This window comes from Natrix helvetica (genome assembly GCF_964273705.1).
Source record: "Natrix helvetica genome assembly, chromosome: 7".
NCBI lineage: Eukaryota > Metazoa > Chordata > Lepidosauria > Squamata > Natricidae > Natrix > Natrix helvetica.
In genome coordinates this window covers 52132339-52154069 of record NC_138558.1, presented here as the reverse complement: position 1 = coordinate 52154069, position 21731 = coordinate 52132339, and the positions used below count along the sequence as shown (strand labels likewise).

At 39.3% G+C, this 21731-nt stretch overlaps 1 protein-coding gene across 6 annotated transcripts; it reads left to right on the top strand.

Moving 5' to 3' along the window:
- The first annotated feature begins 4253 nt into the window (after nucleotides 1-4253).
- Nucleotides 4254-19892, top strand: LOC309395092 (tripartite motif-containing protein 59-like). Of its 6 annotated transcripts, XM_081958888.1 has the most exons (9): nucleotides 4258-5093; nucleotides 7096-7182; nucleotides 8722-8955; nucleotides 9815-9837; nucleotides 11920-12065; nucleotides 12299-12387; nucleotides 12472-12570; nucleotides 16228-16335; nucleotides 19658-19892. In XM_081958888.1, the coding sequence occupies exons 1-9, from the start codon at nucleotides 4521-4523 to the stop codon at nucleotides 19664-19666; spliced, it is 1368 nt and encodes a 455-aa protein (XP_081815014.1). In that variant the 5' UTR covers nucleotides 4258-4520; the 3' UTR covers nucleotides 19667-19892. The 6 variants fall into 6 exon arrangements, with proteins under 6 accessions (XP_081815015.1, XP_081815017.1, XP_081815014.1 ...); XM_081958889.1 differs by lacking the exon at nucleotides 12472-12570 and having other exon boundaries at nucleotides 4254-5093; XM_081958890.1 differs by lacking the exon at nucleotides 16228-16335.
- The last annotated feature ends 1839 nt before the right edge of the window (nucleotides 19893-21731 follow it).

The following is a 21731-nucleotide window of genomic DNA, read 5'->3' as shown; positions in this document are numbered from 1 at the left end:
TTCTTTCAATGTTCTCCTTCAATTTTTTTAATCCAATTTCAGAGACCCCAAAGTTGCTTTTATCAATTTTTCAGCAGATTGCATCAGCCAGTTTATCCAGTTTTTTTTATTCAGTTTTTATTTCTCTCTCCAATGAATGGCACTGCTACTCTTCTTTCCTATTCACTTTTTTTTCCTTGTCGAAAGTCTGATCTTTACTTTTCTACATCCAGCTTTCTCTCAAGTAATCCAAAATAATTCTCTCCCCGTCTTCACTGTTGTCACTGTTTTGTCTGGCTTCAATTTCTGTTTATTGTCCAAATCGCTCCAACAGTCCTCTCCTCCACTCCTTATTCCGTTTCGTTCTCAAGTCACTCGAAGTCGTTCTATTGCTATAGGAAATCGTGTGCTTTTTCTCCCTCTTTATAGCCGTCTGATATTGAGCTGCATCCAGCTCGATTCAAAGCTTGAAATTCTAGCTCAAAGAGTTTTTAATAAAGTTTCTACCATTTTAGTTGTCTTAAATATTCTCACCAATGTTGCTGTGCTGCTATTTTCTCTCCCTCATATGTAGCTGTCACAACCCAGGATTGGCCCTGGATGCCGATTTCTTCTCCGGTGATTCTAAGGGGTTTCTCTCGTCCAGTAGGGAAGTTGCTTGCCTCCTCTCCATCACCCGAGCTCCCCCTCTCTCCTGTTGATCCCCCCAGGTTCAACTTTGTCCTTTTTCAGGATCTTGACCGCAGAAACTCAAGCAAAGCTAGTGGAGCCACCATTCCTTCACTCGCTCCGAAGTGACGTCACCGCAGGAAGTCCTCCCAAGATAACTTTAATTACATTGCAGGTGTGGAAAAAGTGGTTCCGCTTTCGGGTTCGCCCGGTAGCAGCCTGGCTCTTTGCACGTTCCTGCTCGTCTCTTGAGACACATACCCAAGCGAGGCATTGGAATCATCCACCACGGAGCCGTGGGGGCAGGGGAAAAGAGGGACAGCCAGGTGCTCAGCTGACAGCTTCCCTCCTAAGACGAGTGATTACATGTCTAAAAAGAGACACATTGGCCGGGAGCATTGAGAAGAACAATCTCAGCTGATTCACGTAACAGCCGAGAAAAATGCTTTCCCCCAGTTACTGGAAGTAAAAGGCAGCTCTATGCAGCTGCCTAAAAAACTTTTCTCCTGATGGCCGTTCTCTTTTGCACGCTCAGAGCCCCACGCCTCTGTACATGTGTTCTCCTTCCCAGCTGCTGAACTGCAAGGGCTGCGTTGCTCTCTCACCTGCCCTCCCCCCAGCCAGCCTGCCAGTCTGGAATTCACCACGGTAAGATGTCAGTGCCTGAGCACCGGTGCTTCTCCAGTCTGGTAGCTAATCCTACCTGAGCCAGCTAAACTCCTCTCGCAGCCACTTCTCGAACAGGGGAAAGGACGAGAGGACTGGAGTGGGGGCAGGAAATGAATCCAATCTCTCTCCCTTTCCCCTTATTTCTTATGGAGTCAATGATCCAGTAAGCCCCTACCTGAGCATAATACCTAAGAGGCAGCAGCCCCTATTGATGCAGTGTAAACACTCGGAGCTAGATCAGTTCACACAACCCAATTTCAGCCAATGGCTCAGAACAGCTGCTTCACTTGAGGAGGAGAGGAAAGGATCAAGGGAAGAAAGCCGGAGTTCCAGCAGCCTCTGAAAAAATGTTTGGCTCATCGATTCCCCTACCCCAGGAGTGGGGAAGTACATACTCCCAACCACCACCACCCCGCATCCTTGTGAGAGGAGCTCTCCTCACAATTCGGCTGCTGCCCGCCTCCTGTCTGGCTCCCACAGCGGGGGAACTGGGGAGATGCCTGCATGTTTCGCAGTGGCGGTGGTGGTGGTAAAGCTGTTGCCTCCCCCAAGGTCTGCTGCTCCCAATTCCATCCTCTTGGCTTGGTACTCTTACGTTATGGGGTGGCAGCAGCGCCTCCTCCTCCTGGCTGCATCTTGCACGCCATAAACACAGTCCAGCGGCACCCAAGTGGGGTCTGTGTGCTTTTGCCCCGGTAGCGCCAGCAGAGCCACAATCTGCCACCCGCCATATGAGTGTCAATGAGCGGGCGCAGTCCAGCCCGCGTGGCCCACCCATCTCAGGGACTGCAAGCTGGTTTGCCCCAATCAGGCTGGCTCACAACCTCGCCAACCACTGTTACCTTATGCAGTGGTAGTGCCTCCTCCTCCTGGCCATGACTTGAAGGCCAAAAGTGCAACACTGCTCCCAGGAGTGCCCAAGCCGGCCAGTCGCTCTTGCCTTTCCCCGTGCTACAGGTGGCATGCGGAACCATTTTTCTGAAGCCATTTTTCACCCTCCCCAGGCTCCAGAGGCTTTATAGGAGCATGGGGAGGGCGAAAACAGCCTCCCCAGGGGGCCCAGAGGCCTCAGGAGCTTTCCTGAAGCCTCTGGAGCGCAAAAAAAACAGTCTAAAGGCAAACCGGAAGTTCGGGAAGCCTCCGGAGGGTCTCCGGGAGGGTGGGGGAGGCTGTTTTTGCCTTCCCCAGGCTCCTATAAAGCCTCTGGAGCCTGGGGAGGGTGAAAAAAGCATGCAAAAATGGGGGGAGCACCTGTCATGCGCACATGCGTGCTGGGGTGTTTTGGGCATTGCATTATGGGTGTGGCATGCCTGTGCACGACCCCCCTGCGCTCCCCCCGTTTATGGCACACAAGCCAAAAAAGGTGTTGCCATCGCTGCTCTAGAGAGTCAGTCTGGTGTATTGTTAGGGCACTGGGCTAGAAACTGGGAGACCATGAGTTCTAGCTCTACTTTAGGCCAAAAGATAGTTGTGTGATCTTAGGCCAGTCATAACTTCTCAGCCCTAGGAAGCAGGCAAGGACAAACCATTTTTGAAAACCACAGGGATCAATCCAGACAGTTGCCAGGAGTTAACAGTTAGGCATACAAATAAAGACATCAAAGTAACCGTCAAAAATATGAATATGTATTATATGTTGTCCTTAAAATGTTTGTCATGAAACTTCTGCCCATGTCTTTTTGCTTTATGTCAGAACTCAAGATTACTGCTAGCACAGCCAGTGTTCTGCAGTGTATCTGCAGCTCATTTTGTTGTAGATAATGCTTCCACTTCAACTGGCTTGTGCATGCTAATGTGGGCACCTGCTCTTCTTTCCAGTCATTTCTTCTTGGACTGTAGGTCTGCTCATCTTTTTTAAAAAAAAAAACCCTTCCCCATATAGTTTTACCTTGTTTATTTTTCAAGGCATTTCTTAGGTCTCACTTAAATTCCCGAATACACTGGTGTTTTGTCAAGCAAGGCATCAAATGTGTAATTGAATAATTCAAGAATTTAACCTGGTCTGAGCATGTAATGATAACTTTTTATGTACTTGTCTCTGCTTGTCCTACAGAAGAATATCCCATGCAAATGACATGACACAGTACATTTAGCCTACTCCAATACCATTTTATGTACTCCATGAGCTATTTTTAAGGGCTGTAGCTGCTAAGCAAGCATTTTCTTGCAATGCTTACACATTTCAAATATTTAAAAGGTTGTGTAAAATTTTCAATTTTCCCCTTCTAATGTAAGTGAAGAAAAGAACTACAAAAATATCCAGCTGTTTCTGAAAGATTAGTAAATCTCTGTTCAAAAGTAGCCCATCCAACAAGCCACTGATTGAAAAGAATAAAGAAGAAACTACTGTCCTTTTGAAATTAATATATTGAAATAAGCACCGATCTCTCTTCTTGTAATGCCGCTTTATTATGAATCTGTAATATTCCAATTTAAATTGAGCGGCATACATGACATGTTAAAAAGGTGACTTTTATTTCCAGTAACAGTTAAAATGCAACTTATTTCATATCCAAGTGGTAGCATATCAAGCCCCACATAAAATACTTCGAAAGAGCAATCCTATACTCATGAGCAAACTTCATAGGGCTTCTTTCTGAAAGGACACGGATAGGAGTGTACAGCATTCCGAGTTGGCTCCATCTATTTACGGTAATACTTCACGAGAAATGAGTATATAGAAGTGAGGAAGGCTTTAATACACAACAAGAAACGCAGGGTTTTTTGAGTCTCAAAATGTAATCGGCCCGTTTTCATAGACGCTATTAAAAATACAGACCGCTCGAGCTACCGTGTAACACCCCCCCCCCCCCAGGACAAACTCTTTCTCTTCCACTTCTTTCAGCCTTCCGTTGGCAAAACAGGAAAGCAGGAAAGCCTGCAAGTTCATTGGCGGAAAATACTGCCAATCTGAATTAATTATCCGTTGGAATTATATTAAGAGGCGGGGAGAAAGGAGTTTGAACGCCAACGGTTTCGTTTTCCTCTTAATTGGCTCTTTACTGGGAAAAGGGGGTGGGACGTGGTCTGAGAATGGCAGTTGTCAGTAAATGACAAATAGAGGAAAGCTGGGCGTTTGTTTATTTGCGGAAGCGTTGAGTAGAGTCGAGGTGGGAAAGTCCTTCTTTCTCGGAAGGACAGTTTAGAACCCTAAACATCCATCTTGACCCTCATTTGGTGGGACGCTGGCAAGGCGTGAGCAAATGGAGGCCAGCCTGACTTGTGCGGTGTGCCTGTCGCTCTTCGAGGATCCGGTCACGCTGCCCGTCTGCTCTCACAACTTCTGCCGCCATTGCGTCGTCGAGTATCTCAGTCAAGCTGCGAGTGTCGTATTGCCCTCGTCCTCCGCGTCGAGGCCCTCTCCTCGGAGCCGCGACTCGCCCCAACAGAGCCCGCGGGCTCCTGGCCGCCCATCCCGGGACGGAGGCTCCATTATTCTGTCATGCCCGCTGTGCCGCAAACTCTGCTCGCTTCCTTCCGACCGCGGGGCCTCCGCGTTACCTGTCAACACCACGCTAGCCGAGGTGGTGAAACTGTTCAGGGCTGCTAGCCCGGCGACGAAGCCTAGCCTGGAAGCGATAGCCGAGGTGGACTCGTCAGCTCTGGTCCCTCAACTGGCTGCCCTGGGCGGGATCTGCAAGAAACACCCGGGGCGACTTTTGCAGCTCTACTGCCGAATGTGCCGCTCCGGAGGCTGCGGGCAGTGCGTGTCAGAAGACCATCGCGGCGTCTTCCATTCAGTCAACCTCATCGACACGGTGTACCAGGAGGAAAAAGTACGCGCTGATCTGTGGAGTGGAGGGAAGGGAAGGGAGCGACCCTGGAAAAGTGACGTGGGCCTCCCAAGACAAACCAACATAGACGCAGTTGTAGGAATGTCTATGATGCTTTCCAGAAGTGTTAAAAAGGCCTCTCTCAAGGCCCAGCACATTTGAAGACGGTCAAATACAGGGGGAAGACTGATAAAAGAGAATAGAGTTCTCTGTAGGACACACTCCACGCATGAATCATTAAAAGCTCTTGAGAAGTAGATGAAACTTTAACAAACACAAATAGAATACCATAAGAAAGACTTCTAGAATAAGGAGATAGGATTTTGTAGCAAGGGTTTTTTTTAAGTACAAAACGTATCCTCTACTTAGAACCATTTCTTTAGCAACTGTTCAAAGTTACAATGGCTCTGAAATAAACTTATTTTAACTTATGACTGATCTTTGCACTTAACAACCATTGTAGCATTCCTATGGTCACACAATCAAAATTAGGACACTGGCAACAGGCCCCTATTTATAATGGTTGCAGTATTTTGTGATTGTGTGATCAACCTCTGCTGACTTCCAATAAATCTGGGGAGGAAGGCCAGATTCACTTAACTACTGCAATGGTTTCTTAACTATGGCAAAAGAGGGCATAAAATGAGGCACAATTCTCTTAACAACGGTCTTTGCAGCAGAAAACTTGGTCCCAATTGTGGTTGTAAGTCAAAGACTATCTGTAATCTACTCACAGTTTGTTTTCGTGTATTAGAATGTAATGATGTATATAAAATATACACAGCAAAATGCTTGTGCAAGTATAGCAGTAACTTAATTTGAGATAATCCAGCTATTCAATCATAATAGTTAAATTTTATATGAAGATAGGAAAACCTAAAAGGTATGAACCAGCAGATCTTAAACATGGATGGATGGGTAGGTAGGTAGATAGGTAGACAACATTGAGAGAATGATAGGTCCATATATTCATTTTATTTATTTATTGGAATTTGTCAAACAAAAATGAGAATAAGAATAAAAATACAATGACAGGGACATAGGCACTTTAGTGGACTTATGCACACCCTTCTACTGACCACTTAATATAAGGATATTACTTTTCAGGTAAATTGTTTAGTTGCTCCAGGAAGTGTTTGACATTTATCACTGCTGATGAATGACTGGTGTGCAATAGAAGAGCAAAAAAGCAAAGCAGCAAACTATTAAACTTGGAAGTGAAAATTTAAACAAAATTCTCTGCATATATTATTTACTAATGTAAATACTAATGGATCTTGTTTGATTGCCATCTTGTCCATTGTTTTTGTTATGTATTTTAGCCCATCTTTCTACTATACTAAATAAAAAGATACTAATGATGATACTATACTAAGTATCATTTGCAGCACTAAAAAAATGCATAGTATAAGAAAAGTGCTGGTTTGGTAAAGTGGTTAAGGCATGGGAGACCATGAGTTCTAGACCTGCCTTAGGCTCGAAACTAGTTGTATGGCCTTAAGCAAGCAATCGAGCAATGACAAACCACATTTGAAAATATTTCCAAGAAAGCTTCATGGACTTCCTTCCTGAAAGGCAGCAAATAAATAAGCAAAAGAAAATTGGGATAGAATGTAAATAAGGAGTTCATTCATTTGCACGCTCCCTTTTCCTTTAACTTATTAGTTCTTATTTACTTTTACCAAACCTATTGATCTCAGTGGAATTTATGTCTGATTGAGGACCTTAATTAAAATTGTAACTTGTAAGCCAAATTCTAAGAAATAACAGTAAAATTAGGAAATAGATTCCTATTTCAGAATATATTTTTGGAAATCTAAGTCAGGCTGAATCCTTCTATATTGGATAAACAACATAATACTAACATTAAAAGTGGAAAACATTTTTGCTGAATTTTTTTTAGTTTAAGCAAAATTATTCAAAATATTTGAAGTAATTAGAAATGATGTTTAAATAAAGTGTTGTGCATCTCAAATTGGTTTAACTTTTTAAACTTTTTCTACAGCTAGCCTTCTTTAGTAACCTGAAGAAAATAAGAGAATTGCAACTGAAAATGATGAATGAAATCTCATTATCTCCAAAGGATGAAAAGGTAAGCTGAATTAACAAATTGAGTATCAGCTGAGAAAAACTATTTCACCAAATGGATTGTGTTTGTGCATGAATACAGTGAAAATACTAATTTTTCTCAATTCTGTTCTAAGCATATGTTACCATTGGTATAATGGTATACAGATAGTCCTTGACTTACAACAGTTCATTTAGTGACCTTTCAAAGTTACAAGGTCCCTGAAAAAAAATGACATAACCATTTTTCACACGATACTGATAAAGCATTTGATCCTTTTGTTTCTGTTGGAATTGAAAACAGTCAGAAGCTTTTATGAATATATGTGTTTTTTCTTTACTTTTTAAAAAATATGACATGGATTGGGAGGTTTTCTATTAAAAGAAATAAAAGTTACTTCCCATGTTAGTTTTTTTCTAATATAGCCAATAATAATCTAATACTGAAACATAACTAATTAAATAAATGATCATAAAAGCATATTCTTGGAGTTCTTTTTTTTCAAGTATTCATACACTTTTTGGTTGGGATTAAAATTCCAGGGAAAGTAACCCAAACTTAACTTTTGTAGACTTCTATATGTGAATTGAAATAACTGGGAAAAAATCCTATCAATGATCTTATTTATTGGTAATTCTGAAAGTTGGGCACAGTAATCTTTGAACAAACTAAAATGGGTATAAAAACATAGTAACTCTAATAGAGTGCTTACAGCATTTAATTTTGGTCATAGTTGCAACCTAGTGACAAAATAAAGTAGGGGGACTGCTTTCAATCTCAAAACCTCTGAAGGATTTGAAATGTTCCAGCTTTTAGCATTTTGCATATTTTAGTTAGGTAGAGGTGAGTGCTGAGGGCCTTGCATAGAATTAAAGCACATGATTTACCTTTTAAAAATCTGACATAGCCCTTATGAATAGTGATGGTGGAGTAGGGGATAATGTTCAAATTAAAACATCTTAAATATCTGCAAATTTATGTTACCTCACTACAGTGATAGTATATCAGTTTGTCTCAGTGGTGGGATATGACCAGTACGCCCCAGTACGGGCATACCGGTGCCTGCTGGGAGCACCAGGTACTGTTCCGGTACGGTGCTCCGGAGGGCCAGCCGCCCTCCTTACCTGTATTTGAGCCGATTGGGGATTTTGCGCACGGAGCTACGGTGCCTGCGTGACGCTCTGCCGAGCAGCTGGAGCATCACGGGTGGTAAGTACGCATGCATGCACTGTGCACGCGGTGGATGCCCGGCCCCGTAGCAGCGTACCCACTACTGGTTTGTCTCTTGTGACCCTCTTCTCCTAGGCTGGTTTCAAAAAGAAATTACAATTCCAAAGTCAAAAAGATTGCCCACCTCAGACATGCAGATTTAACATTTTGGGGGCTTTGGTTTTTTTTAAAGTCAGTTGCCAGAAGTCAACTCTGACAAAAGCCATCACATGCACATATGTGTGCGTGCAAACACAGAGAAACACAATACCAGTGCTTTCTGGTATTTTGACTTCTGCATGGATAGGAACATTTCAGTGCTCATACGTTTTGTCTTTGTCACTGTTACTGTAGGTCCTAATGCAGAATGAAGAGGAATTGATTAAAACTGAATTTGAAAAACTCTATGATGCTTTGGAAACCAGAAAGAAGGAGTTGCTTAAAAACCTTGAAAGCCAGAAGAAAAGAAAAGAGAAAGAGCATCTTATATGGAAGAATATGAAAGAAGCTCACCGAAAAACAATTGAAAATATTCTAATTGACTGTGAAAACCTTTTAGATGAATGTGATCCACAGCATTTCTTAGAGGTAAACACATTTTGTTTTGGATTTGCTATAAAGTGATTTGTTGTTTGTCCATATTGTTTAAAACAGTAATTAATGTATTTTAAATATAATTGTAGGTGTGTCCTAAACAATAGCTAAACTATTTGATATTTTCTAATGTTTAGATAGTGGATTCAGAGATGCCTTCATAAAGCACAACTAAATATGCTCTCTGAGAGAAATGAGAGGCATTCAGAGGGATGTGTTCTATATGTACATGACTTCTACTGCAAGACATAATCAAGACATTGACTATTCATCTTGAAACATCTTTCCTTTCCTTTCAAGATATTTAAACAGACTAACTTTATTAAAATCGGTGTAGAAAACAATATTAGACTTATCAAACAATAAAATATAGCTAATAAAACAAAGCAAGACTAAATATCAAAACATTAATTCCAAATAAATCTTAATGGAAAGTAAGAAATGAGATAATCTGAAAAGCAACATCAAATGACAGAATGAAAATTTTTTTCCATTATTTAAAAGGTCCTCACTAATTTTTTTAGCCCTGCGTAAAATGTGCAACATAGTTTCTGTTAGTTGGAAGTGTGATCGGGCATTGAATATTCAGACATGCAAACTTACACGACAGTATACAGACTTTTGGATGGTAGAATTAGAAACAAAATATTTGAGGATTTCATTGAATAGATTCCCAAAATGCCTTCATTTCAAGCAGTATATCAGATGTTCAAAACTTTTCCTGATTTTATGTTGAGATAATCAGTACAGACTATTGGTTAATTATCTAATTTCTGAAAATATTGTGATAATATGGTGGGTTGTAATGTATAATAATTGAAATAATTTAATTTTCATTTTTCTTAATTCACAGGTTGCATGCAATTTGAACCAAAGGTAACTTAAAGTGGATTTAGCATTATGTACATTAGGTAATTGTAAAATCTTGGAAATATTTTAAGGCATGAAAGGTACTTTATGTATAAACCCAATTGTATGTAATTACTTTCAATAGAAGAAAATGATTTTGTGGTTTTTAAAAAAATCACCAGATACTTTATTCCTTATCAGATTTTTATGTGCTGATTTGTGTAAAAATTTATGACTATATTAAGTGAAACATATTTTAAAAAATATGCTTATCGAGTTCAAGTATAATAGTGATAAGTTCAATATTGGAACTTACTGTTTTGAGGCAAGTATAAAAGTGTAACCTTTTGTCTTAAGACGGGCCTGCTATCTTAAACACTCTTAAGAGCCATTTGGACCCGTTTCCCACAGAAAGAAAACCACCAGGAGCCACGAAACCTGGGTGGGTGTGGCCAACTCAATGTCACTCACTTCCACCCAGTCATATGACCCCCAAGCCACGCCTACCCAGCCTGTCATTAGGGCAGTGATCCAGGAACCACAAAACCCTTCTCTCTCTCTCCCTCCCTCCCTCCCTCCCCCCTCCCTCCCCCTCTTTATATATCTCTTTATATCTGTCTCTCCCTCTCCCCCTCTATCTCCCCCCTCTCTGTATCTCTACCTATGTCTCTCCCCCTCTCTGTGTGTCTCCCTCTCCTCTGTATCTCTCTCTGTGTATTCTTTTTGGAAATCCAGGCTGGCTGAGGAACGAGCGCGAACCACAATGGAGGCTTCCTTTCAGGCAACCCTCCTTCTCCACTCACGACCCCCTGGCTAATTGTGGCGGGACCGGAGTATGCGCACAAGCGCGGAGACCCTCAAGCGGACAGCTGCCTGTATGTGCCTCTATGTGCGCTTTGGCCAAACCCGCCTGCTCGCTTGTGCTCACTCATCTGGCCAGGGGGTCACGGAAGGAGGGGGAAGATCACCCAAATGGAAGCCTCCACTGCAGTTCACACTCGTTCCTCAGCCAGCCTGGATTTCCAAAAAGAAGAAAGAAAAGGAGTAGCGAAGAGCCCCAAGGAGAGCTTGCCAGCTTGGCCCAGCCTCGGCTTTCCTGACCCGGGATGGGCGTGTGAGGTTTGGTGGGGCCAGCCCCCTTTTCCCACTGCCCTGAGCTTCTTAAAGCTGCGGCTGGGTGCTGTGGGCCCGTCTCCCTTTCTGTTGTTCCCTCCCATTCCCACCCCGCCAGCCGTCGTGTTAGTGAGGCTGGCATCGGTTGCAGCCGGGTCGAGCCAGTGTCTCGGGGCGGAGAACAGAGTGCACGCCTCCCCAAGTGACCGAGGCACGCCCAGCACCAACATGCTCCAGAAGAGTGAGGCGCCAGATAATCAATCCCGGCCGCTTCTCCATCCTCTGCCATCGCCCTTACCTTCTCAGGCCAGGTGAGGAGTGACGGGGAGGGGCCAGCCAGTGATGGGACAGGGAGCTGCCGCAGAGGGTCCAAAGAGCTGGTTGCTGACACCTGTCTTAAGTATATCTTCACCGACAAATATTAAGGGATGTTGAATTTTTATTATGAAAAAAGTCAAATAATAAGTTTCCATAACTGGTCAAATTCTGAGTATGATTTATGTTCTTAAGTCAAGAAATCTACTTTCTTATGTGAAATGTTAATATTAGCTACTTAGTTAGTAAATAGAGTTTAAAATTAGATTGGTACAGTTACCAATCAGGTAGACAAATCCCTGTTCACAATGTAAAAAATAAGTAATTTTATGAATTTTGTTGATCACAAAGCTGCTTACTACTTACCTTCTTTCAGTAATTTCTCCTAATCTTTTGGTTGTCTGGATTTTGTTTTTTCTACTCCTTGAGCTATTTGTAAATTCTAGGATTTTTTCATTAGTTTTTCACCAGTGGTTTTTTCTGATAGTAACTCCATAAAAATCAACTTGTTTTTCACTTACTTAGTTTATTTCACTTAGTTGTGCTTGACACAAATAAGTTTCTTTAATTAAATATTTCATTTGTATTCTATGTTTATAGATGTTTTTTATATACTGCTTCTCATTTTTTTAAAAAACAGCAAGAGGGAATCCCGTATAATTGTATTTTGTTGTTGTACAGAATGAAGACTCAGCTTGAGCTGATGCAGATGGCATCTGGTCATGAAGATCAGCCAGAATGCAAACAAATACAGCTAGATATCAAATCTATAGTTAAGGATATTTCAGCCTTGACTATCACTGAAGTTAGTTTGGATATTCCAAAAGGTAGGATGATACAGCTATTGAAATGATTCATACTTACTTTAAAAGCTTTTCTTTATATAAATAGGAAACGTTTCCCTTTGTATTTATGTTTCATTTCCTCCACTAATTGTAAACATGGAAGTTATGGCTAAAATTATTTCACTGTATTTAATATAGTCTATATAAACTATATTTAATATAGTCATCAGTATATAAGACAATACACTTTTCTTTTTTACCTTTCATCTTAAAAGCTGACATTCCTTCCGGAAATGGTGAACCTTCTACATCTGCAAGTCCTGAAAACAAATGGGAAGATAAAATTGAACAAGATAAGTTCCACGTAAGTTACTGTATGTAGAAGATGGTAATAGATGTTTCAGTTGGTCTATGAAAACATTTTTTTAATTTAAATATCTTTTTTTAGCCAGTGCCAGGAAAAGATGTTTTGGAAAATGGTAAGAATATTCCAACTCAGTATATGTCAGTGTCAGCAACTACTAAATTTCAAAACATGAGTCATGAGGTAAGATTATATGTTTAGTATTAATGCCTTTGTAATTCAAACGTAAGCTGGGTGGCTTGGATACTTTAAGGGCTCCTGTATCTGGCTAGATAACTATACTTTTTAACCCAATTGCAGTGACCTCACAAATAGAGACAGAGTTCAATAAAATATTCATATCTTTTTTCTTTTCATCTTGAAGCACATTTGTTTATTTGTGTCAGAAGCATCACAATTAAAATAAGGCATATTATACAACATAACATTTAAAATATAAAAGATTAACGTATGTACAAATTAAAGAAATCTTGCCCAGGAACTAGCAATATTAATTGTATTCTGCCGTGCTGCCATGAGGTCCTCAAGTGTACCCTGATCAGGACAAAAAGAGCAGGTATACATATGTGTTATTCTCTGCATGTCACCAGAGTCGCAAAGGTCAGAAGGCATCAGATAGCCCTATTCAGCAGGGCTCCAGATCTTGTTCCCATGCACATTCTATTCAACAATTTCCATACGTCCCAGCTTTCATCATACCAAGGTGCCAGCTCCTCCAATGGTTCCATCCAGTGTTGGTTTTTTGTTACTTTCCATAAACCCACTCCACTTTCAAATTCTTCAAATCTTTTGTTGACCTAAGGAAGCTTTTTCTGGATTTTAATCTCTCATGAGCTGGTTGTAGGACATAGAGAGGATGTTGTCTAGATATAGAAGATATGCCTCTCTGTATGCTGCTGCTTCTCTGCAATCAGCGGGCAGGTCAGGACTGGCTAGATCTTATCTAGAGGGTAGTTTTAAAGCACCAGGTTATAATTCTACTAGCTTCATTCAGAGCAACATCTACTTTCCCAGCATGTGCTGATTTTTACCAAGTAACAAAGAACCAGAGATAGTGTCTTAAGGAACCTTGATAGGTAGAGCTCATTAAGCTCCTCCCACAAAGAAGAGGGAGTCAAACTATTCTCCAAAGCACCTGAGGGTAGAACAAGAAGCAATGGGTGGAAACTAATCAAGGAGAGAAGCAACTTAGAACTGAGGAGAAATTTCCTGACAGTGAGAACAATTAATCAGTGGAACAGCTTGCCTCCAGAAGTTGTGAATGCCCCAACACTGGAAGTCTTTAAGAGGATGTTGGATAGCCATCTGTCTGAAACGGTATAGGGTTTCCTGCCTAGGCAGGGGGTTGGACTAGAAGACCTCCAAGGTCCCTTCCAACTCTACTATTGTATTGTATTGTATTGTATTTCCTGAAGGTGGTGTTTCATCCACTGATCTTCAGTTTAGTATTGGTTCAGTGCTGCTTATATGTTAGCGCCTTATCTAAAGTAACTGATAAATATATAGGGCTGTAGCAATTCTCAAATAACTTCCCATTCCATATAATATGCAGCATCCTACTTATTTCCAAGATGGAAGGCACATACCTGAGTTTTTGTTGGATTTGGTTTTAACTGGTTATCACAATAGTATTGATCCAGGTCTACCAGAGTTTCAGTTAAACGGTGTTCAATCCCCTCAAATGTTTCACCCTGTACAGCCATTGCCTGATCATCAGCATATAATTGTTAGTACCTTCAGGGAGTGGCTGATCATTTGTATAAATATAAAAAATAATTGGAGCCAATACACTATCTTAAGCTATTTCTTTGGTTCCTGCATCTACTTCGCCTGGAACTCCACAAGAAATATATGGTTGTCAAGCGGATTCCTGATGATATTTATATATAAAAACTTTAGTCATATCATGAACTTTTTGCTTCACTCTCCTAAGATTAATGGTATCATGCGGCTGTGAGATCTATGAATAAAGTTCCTGTTACATTGCCCTTTTGGAATCCATCTTTGATATACTGGGTTAAAATCAGGATATGTGTGATACAACTTTTTTCAGGGTGAAATCCAACATGCTGTGATATGAGAAAGTATTCTACAGCTACAGTGAGGTGATTTTGTATCATTCTTTCAAATATTTTGTAGGTATGGCATAAGAGAATTGAACTGTATTTCTTAGGGTTATTGGCCTCTTTATCTAGTTTTAAAACTTCTACAACTTTAACCTTTTGCCGGACACTAGGAATCTTACATTGTTTCAAGCATTCAGTTAAACATTTCTAGTAGTCACTGCCCCAATTAGCTTTCTGCCCCAATTGATTTATCTGTTCAATAAGGATGTCATTCAAACTAACAGCTTTCAGTGGCCTGCTCTTCCTTATAGCTTCTCTCAGTTCTTCCATAATAAAGGGGGACAATAAGTTAGTTGTTTCATCTTCATTTCTATAGATCTTAATCTTCTGTTTTGGTGGCCTTTGATCTGTGTTGCCATTCTTAAGAAGCCGACAGGGATCTGATGTGGTTTGGTGCGAAGAAAGAGACATTCAGGCGGCTCAACAATCTAAACTTTATGGCTACATATGTATGTCCAGTTCCTCTTGTTTTAATCCAGCTTCAGCTGTATAAGTAATTAACTGTTGGCCTGCATTCATTATGTTCTCTGCCATAGAATCAACTTCAAAAAGAGTGAGATACTTCTGTGGTTTTTCCTTTGTTTCCGCTGTAAGGCCTTGGATATAGCTGGTTTACAATCCTGTTAGGACTGATAGCAGGGAACATTTTTAATGCTCCACAAAATTATTTAATAGCAATAGTACTGAGACTTATATACCACTTCATAGTTCTTTACAGCCCTCTCTAAATGATTAAAGGGTTAGCATATTGCTCGCAACAATCTGGGTCTCGGAAGGATGGAAGGCTGCCTCAACCTTGAGCTGGTGAGACTTGAACTGCTGGCGGTCGGCTGTCAGCAGAATTAGCCTACAAAACTGCATTCTAACCACCATGGCTCTTTAGTTTGGTTTAGGTATTGAGAAACAGTACTGTCCAACGTCTTTGAAATTTCAGCCAGTTGGCTTTTTTAAAGTTAAAGTTATGCCTACATCTAAAGGGGATACTGTGAAGTCGAACTACAGCAGTAAACTGACACATATTTGGCCAGTGCTGAGGATTTGGAATAGGTGGGCAAACTACTTTAACGCATTGCTGGATTATACGATCACTCACAAATATCAAATCTAGGTTATATCTTCTGTGCCACTGTTAAATTAAGCTGATTATTTGTTATCATGTAAAAGAGTCAAGTTATTCAAATCCACCCAGTGTATTACAGCCTCCACATTTCGGTCGTCTTTTATATGAAGTACATATACGCTCCATATTACTTGGATAACATTTTGAAAAAAGACAAATTATGATTCATCATATAATAATAATATAATCTTATTCTTTGCTCACTGTGCTATTTCTGGGTAGTTATTTAGTAATGTCTAACTAAATTTAAGTACTATAACATGTAACTTACTTAGTAATATAAAGAATACTTCAAGTCAGTTTTGACTCCTGTTGACTATGTGATTATTGTAGTTTTGGAGGGCAATAACACAAACTTGGTTTGGCATTTTTACCTTACAGAATGTTTTTTTCAACTTAGGGTATAGATTTGGGGTTTCCTGGTTTATTAACAATGTTCAGCATTGTTCAGCTTTTTAAAGATCACCCAAAGTTGGTTCAGTCAGGTCACTGCTACATTCTAGATAAATCTGAAATGCTGGTAGAAAATAATTATAAAACCAGTTAATCATTTTGGGAAATTTGCAATAAGTATGGTATCCTCTTCTATTTTAGGAGCTGCGTTATATACATTACATGAAACGTGAAGTACATTCAGATGAATTACATGCAGAGAATTTACATGAAAGAAATACATTGCCAAAATTTTGGTTTTCCAAAAAGGTAATTTCAGGAAATGGCTTGTTTTGCCTAAATGTTGAAACACATAATCAGAAGAAACAAAATTCGCAAATACTACAACAACAAAGTGGCAATAAATGTAGTTTATCGAATTCCCTTGGTTTTGCATTCAAAACACAAACCCCAAACTTCAATTTTTGTGGCTCAAGTAGTAGTTTGAATATATTAGACCCAAAAGGCACTCAAAATGACACCAAGAAAACTAACCTGTTGGAAAATACCAATAGATGTCTTAAGACAGAAAAACCTTGGCCGACTCCTGTAGAAATGTATCCTAAAACTCTGTTCTCATTTACTGCATGCCCAACTGTATCTGAGACAACTATACAACAAAAGAAGACTTTAAAACCAGTCTCAACAGAAGTTATAGAGCATTTTTCAAATTTTGATGCCAACTTGAAAGTATCATCTACTTCGTCTTTCCAAAAACAAAAGTTAGTGTTGTCCACTTCCTTTCTGGAAAATCCTAAAAGCAAAGTTTGCAACCTGAGAAATATAAATGGGAAAATCTCTTCATCCTTCTCTTCAAAAATTGCTGCTACTACTACCATTAGTACTAGCACAACCATCAGTTTTAATCCAAATATTGTTACTGGAAAACATTTTCCTTCAGATTTATCTTCTGAAAGTAATTGTTTTGAGACATCTAAACAGAACATTTCAAAGCAGTCACCAATACCTAGAAGTTTCTTTTCAAATAATTGTACTTGGACAGGAAATACTCCATATATATGTTCTGTCAAAGAAGTTTCCAGAAATAATTATGAGACTTTGATTTCTCCCTCAGTGTCTTTCAATAAAACTCAATATGCTTATAATAAATCAGAAATTAACTCAAAAGCTAAAACTGCATTTGAAAAAAAACCTGTTTCATCCAGAAAAAATGGACCTCTGTATCAAAAACAAAAAGCAGCATGTCATTCATTATTCTTCATGGACACATGTCTAAAATCTCAAAATGATATTCTTGTTTCTCAGCAAAATTTAGTCTGTGATTCAGATGCAAGCAGCCCTTCAATTTCCACTGGTCATAATGAAAATAATGTTTTAGAAAGTCATCCATTAGCTGTCCAAGAATATAGATCTCCTTCAATACTTAATGAAACAAATTGCACAGCAAATTCAGATCCTGATGTTGAAGATGTAAATCAAGTGTCCACTGTTAGTGACCAAAGCACATTGTCAGAATAGTTTTCTGGTTTTGAAGATACAACGACCCAGCTGGAGACTGAGCATATGTAAACAGAATGAAGCAGTTTACCAAGTATAAAAATACAGTTATTAATTTTCCTTCAGAGGAACATGATCAAATTAAATTTCTTTCCTGATGTTTTAGTAGAACCAGATACAATATTTTGAACCATAGTGCCAGCATTTTTTCTCATTACATGTAGAATATTAGCATTCATTCATAATAATCATTTGGACAAATAGTTGCAATAGTTTTTATTTACATATTTTGTAAAACTTATGTAAAACACTAGATCTGGTTTTGAATATGAATTCATCTTCAAAAAAGTCTATTTATAAAGGCAATAATGAACACTCTTTTTCTTGTGAGTTGAGTTTACTCAGGTTTTTTTTGTTTTCAGAGCTTGTGGCGTAATCTTACCTTCCTTGTGATTAAAGTCTAATGTAAATCAACATTAAACCTTATGTCTATTTCCAGTACAGGAAATCATGTTTCATAGTAATGGATTTAACTTTCAAAGCCATTTACAATAGCATTTACATTTGTTTCCCATTCCAAGGATTAGAAAGCCATGCTCTCTAAAGCTGGAATATGTACATCTACTGTAAAACAATATAACTAATTTTTATTTTGTATCTGTTTCTATCATAGAAAGATCTTCCTTTAATAATTCTCTAATAATTCTCTAATAATTATGTATTTAGATTTTTTGATTTATCTGCAAATACAGCTTTCTAATACAATATGGGAACTTTTGTTAATGGAATTCTGCTAAAACCTTTTGGAATTAATAATTATCTACTTTGGACAGCTGCAGAAATAATATACCCAGAACATGATATATAGTTCAATTAATTTAGAAGATAAGGTATTAAAATAAATTGCTTTATATACAGTTTCCTATAATGTATTCCCTATGTCATGTTGACCACATTAATATCATATGGAAAAAGTATTTAATTTTACAAAATAAATTCTAAAATGTGAATATCACTAGTATATTCTATAATTTTTTTAAAAGGCATGTCTTTCAAGAACAACTGTACCCTTTTATCAAGGCATTAATTGTAAACAATAAGATTGCAAATTCTGTTTTCTCATTCCATGTTTTTATATCATTGGCACTGATCCCCCAAATTGGTTACAGGGCAACATTCTGGAATTTTCTTTTCAATCAGCTAATTTTGTTACAATAAGTTACATTACAGTTTTTAAAACATCCCAAACATACAAACCATTCCTCGTTTTGAGGCCCTTGGTTATTTTGATTCTGTTACGTGTGATCTTTCATGTATTAATTTGCATTAAAGATAGTTAAGAATTGCTTCCAAATAAACCTGCATTAAGACTGCACTGCTAAGAGACATAGCTGGTATTCCACTTGTCTCTCTTGCATATTCATTCTAGCTCAGAGGCCGTTCCTTGAAAATTACACTGCTTAATTCTTTTGTCAGGGTCATTGAATACCTTACCTGCCCTTTCCCTCAAACTGCATTCTTAGAAGTCATATACTAGAGTAATCGGCATGTCATAAGAAACAGTTAGTAGGTAGTAATAATGGGTAGAGCAGGATGATGCTTGATAAAGCTGACATTCTTATGTGCCCATAATTTTATTTGTCTGCTATAGCACCAAACTGACATTGGTTGATCTTTAAAAAAAGTAATGTAGAGAAAGAAAAGCATACTTATTTTCATAAAAGTGCTAAGAGAGAAGGAGAAATGTATATGTCCATGTAGTCACAAGGAGTCAAACTAGGCTTGGAGGACTAAAAATCCTTCTGAGACTGCATTTTTTCTTTGATGTGTTACAATGATTAAGCAAGTATTTTAAGGAATAATGTTCTAGCCTGTTATGCAATTGAACCCAGTATTTTCCACAGTAATGTTTTTTCAGATATTTTTACATTGTATAGTATTTAGTAAATTTAGTATTACACATTGTTCTCTAAAATTGAAAACCAGAAGCATATTTTTAAAACTCAGTTGATTCCACAGGATTTAGAAATCCAATGTACTATGGTAACTTTAAAACTAGAAAGAGCGAAAAATGGGAAGAGGGGACAAAACAGATTATCCAAAAATCAATTACTAAGCTTATTCCTTCCTATAGATTCATTGAAGTACAGTGCAACACGTTTTTGTACTTGGAAAAGAAGCAGTTGAACAAAAGAGAGAAGCATTTTTATTTTCAAAGCATTTCACAGTTGACATCCAGAAGAACAAAGTAAGCAGAATGCAAAAGGAACAGAAATGGGTGGGTGTGAAAAAGAGGGAACTTTGCTGTTTGGCCTCCTCACACAAGAAGGTGGGCAGCACCTAACTGAATGAATAATAAAAGTGTACAGATACGGTTGGCTAGATCTTATATTCCTTTCTGTCACAATACTCTTATACAATGATGCACAGTTCATTTTTACTTTACCTTTTAGTTCCTTCAACAATTAATTAGGTTTACAAAAAGAACAGTTACAATTAAAAATGAGTAAATAAGCACTGGTAGATGATCAAAAACTCACATTTACTACACTCTTCCAAGCAAACATTTTAGACATCCTGTTCCCAATGCCCCCAAAACAATCCAAGTTATTAAGTGCCTTCCTAAAAAGCCAAAAGGTTTGGGGCAGCTATTCATTGAGGGGAGGGAGATCATTCCAAAGGGCAGGAACCACAATTAAAAGTACACCTCGTAGGTCCCTTCAGAGTCTTTTGTTTCCTTGTAGGGAATGTGGGCAAGCAGATACCATTGAAGAAAGGAAATCCTGTTAGTAGCCTATCCATTTTAGACCTTTAGGCAATCCTGTTAATAGCCTATCCATTTTAGACCTTTAGATAACACCCTGAATTATATCTGGAAGCTTGTAAGAAGCCAGCTCAGCTGATTAATGGGGTTTACAGGTGAAACTCAAAAAATTAGAATATCGTGCAAAAGTTCATTTATTTCAGTAATGCAACTTAAAAGGTGAAACTAATATATGAGATAGACTCATTACATGCAAAGCAAGATAGTTCAAGCCGTGATTTGTCATAATTGTGATGATTATGGTTTATAGCTCATGAAAATCCCAAATCCACAATCTCAGAAAATTAGAATATTGTGAAAAGGTGCAATATTCTAGGCTGAAAGTGTCCCACTCTGATCAGCTAATTAAGCCATAACACCTGCAAAGGGTTCCTGGGCCTTTAAATGGTCTCTCAGTCTGGTTCAGTAGGAATCACAATCATGGGAAAGACTGCTGATCTGACAGTTGTGCAGAAAACCATCATTGACACCCTCCATAAGGAAGGAAAGCCTGAAAAGGTAATTGCAAAAGAAGTTGGATGTTCCCAAAGTGCTGCATCAAAGCACATTAATAGAAAGTTATGTGGAAGGGAAAAGTGTGGAAGAAAAAGGTGCACAAGCAGCAGGATTGACCGCAGCCTAGAGAGGATTGTCAGGAAAAGGCCATTCAAAAGTGTTGGGGACTTTCACAAGGAGTGGACTGAGGCTGGAGTCAGTGCATCAAGAGCCACCACACACAGGCGGATCCTGGACATGGGCTTCAAATGTCATATTCCTCTTGTCAAGCTGCTCCTGAACAACAAACAACATCAAAAGCATCCTACCTGGGCTAAAGAAAAACAGACTTGGTCTGTTGCTCAGTGGTCCAAAGTCCACTTTTCTGCTGAGAGCAACTTTTGCATCTCATTTGGAAACCAAGGACCCAGAATATGGAGGAAGAATGGAGAGGCACACACTGCACACACTGCAAGATGCTTGAAGTCCAGTGTGAAGTTTCCACAATCTGTGTTGATTTGGGGAGCCATGTCATCTGCTGGTGTTGGTCCACAGTGCTTCATTAAGTCCAGGGTCAATGCAGCCGTCTACCAGGAGATTTTGGCACACTTCATGCTTCCTTCTGCAGACGATCTTTATGGGGATGCTGACTTCATTTTCCAACAGGACTTGGCACCTGCCCATACTGCCAAAAGCACCAAAACCTGGTTCAATGACCGTGGGATTACTGTGCTTGATTGGCCAGCAAACTCACCTGACCTGAACCCCATAGACAATCTATGGGGCATTGCCAAGAGAAAGATGAGAGACATGAGACCGAACAATGCAGAAAAGCTGAAGGCCACTATTGAAGCATAACAACTTCCATAACACCTCATGGCTTGAACTATCTTGCTTTGCATGTAATGAG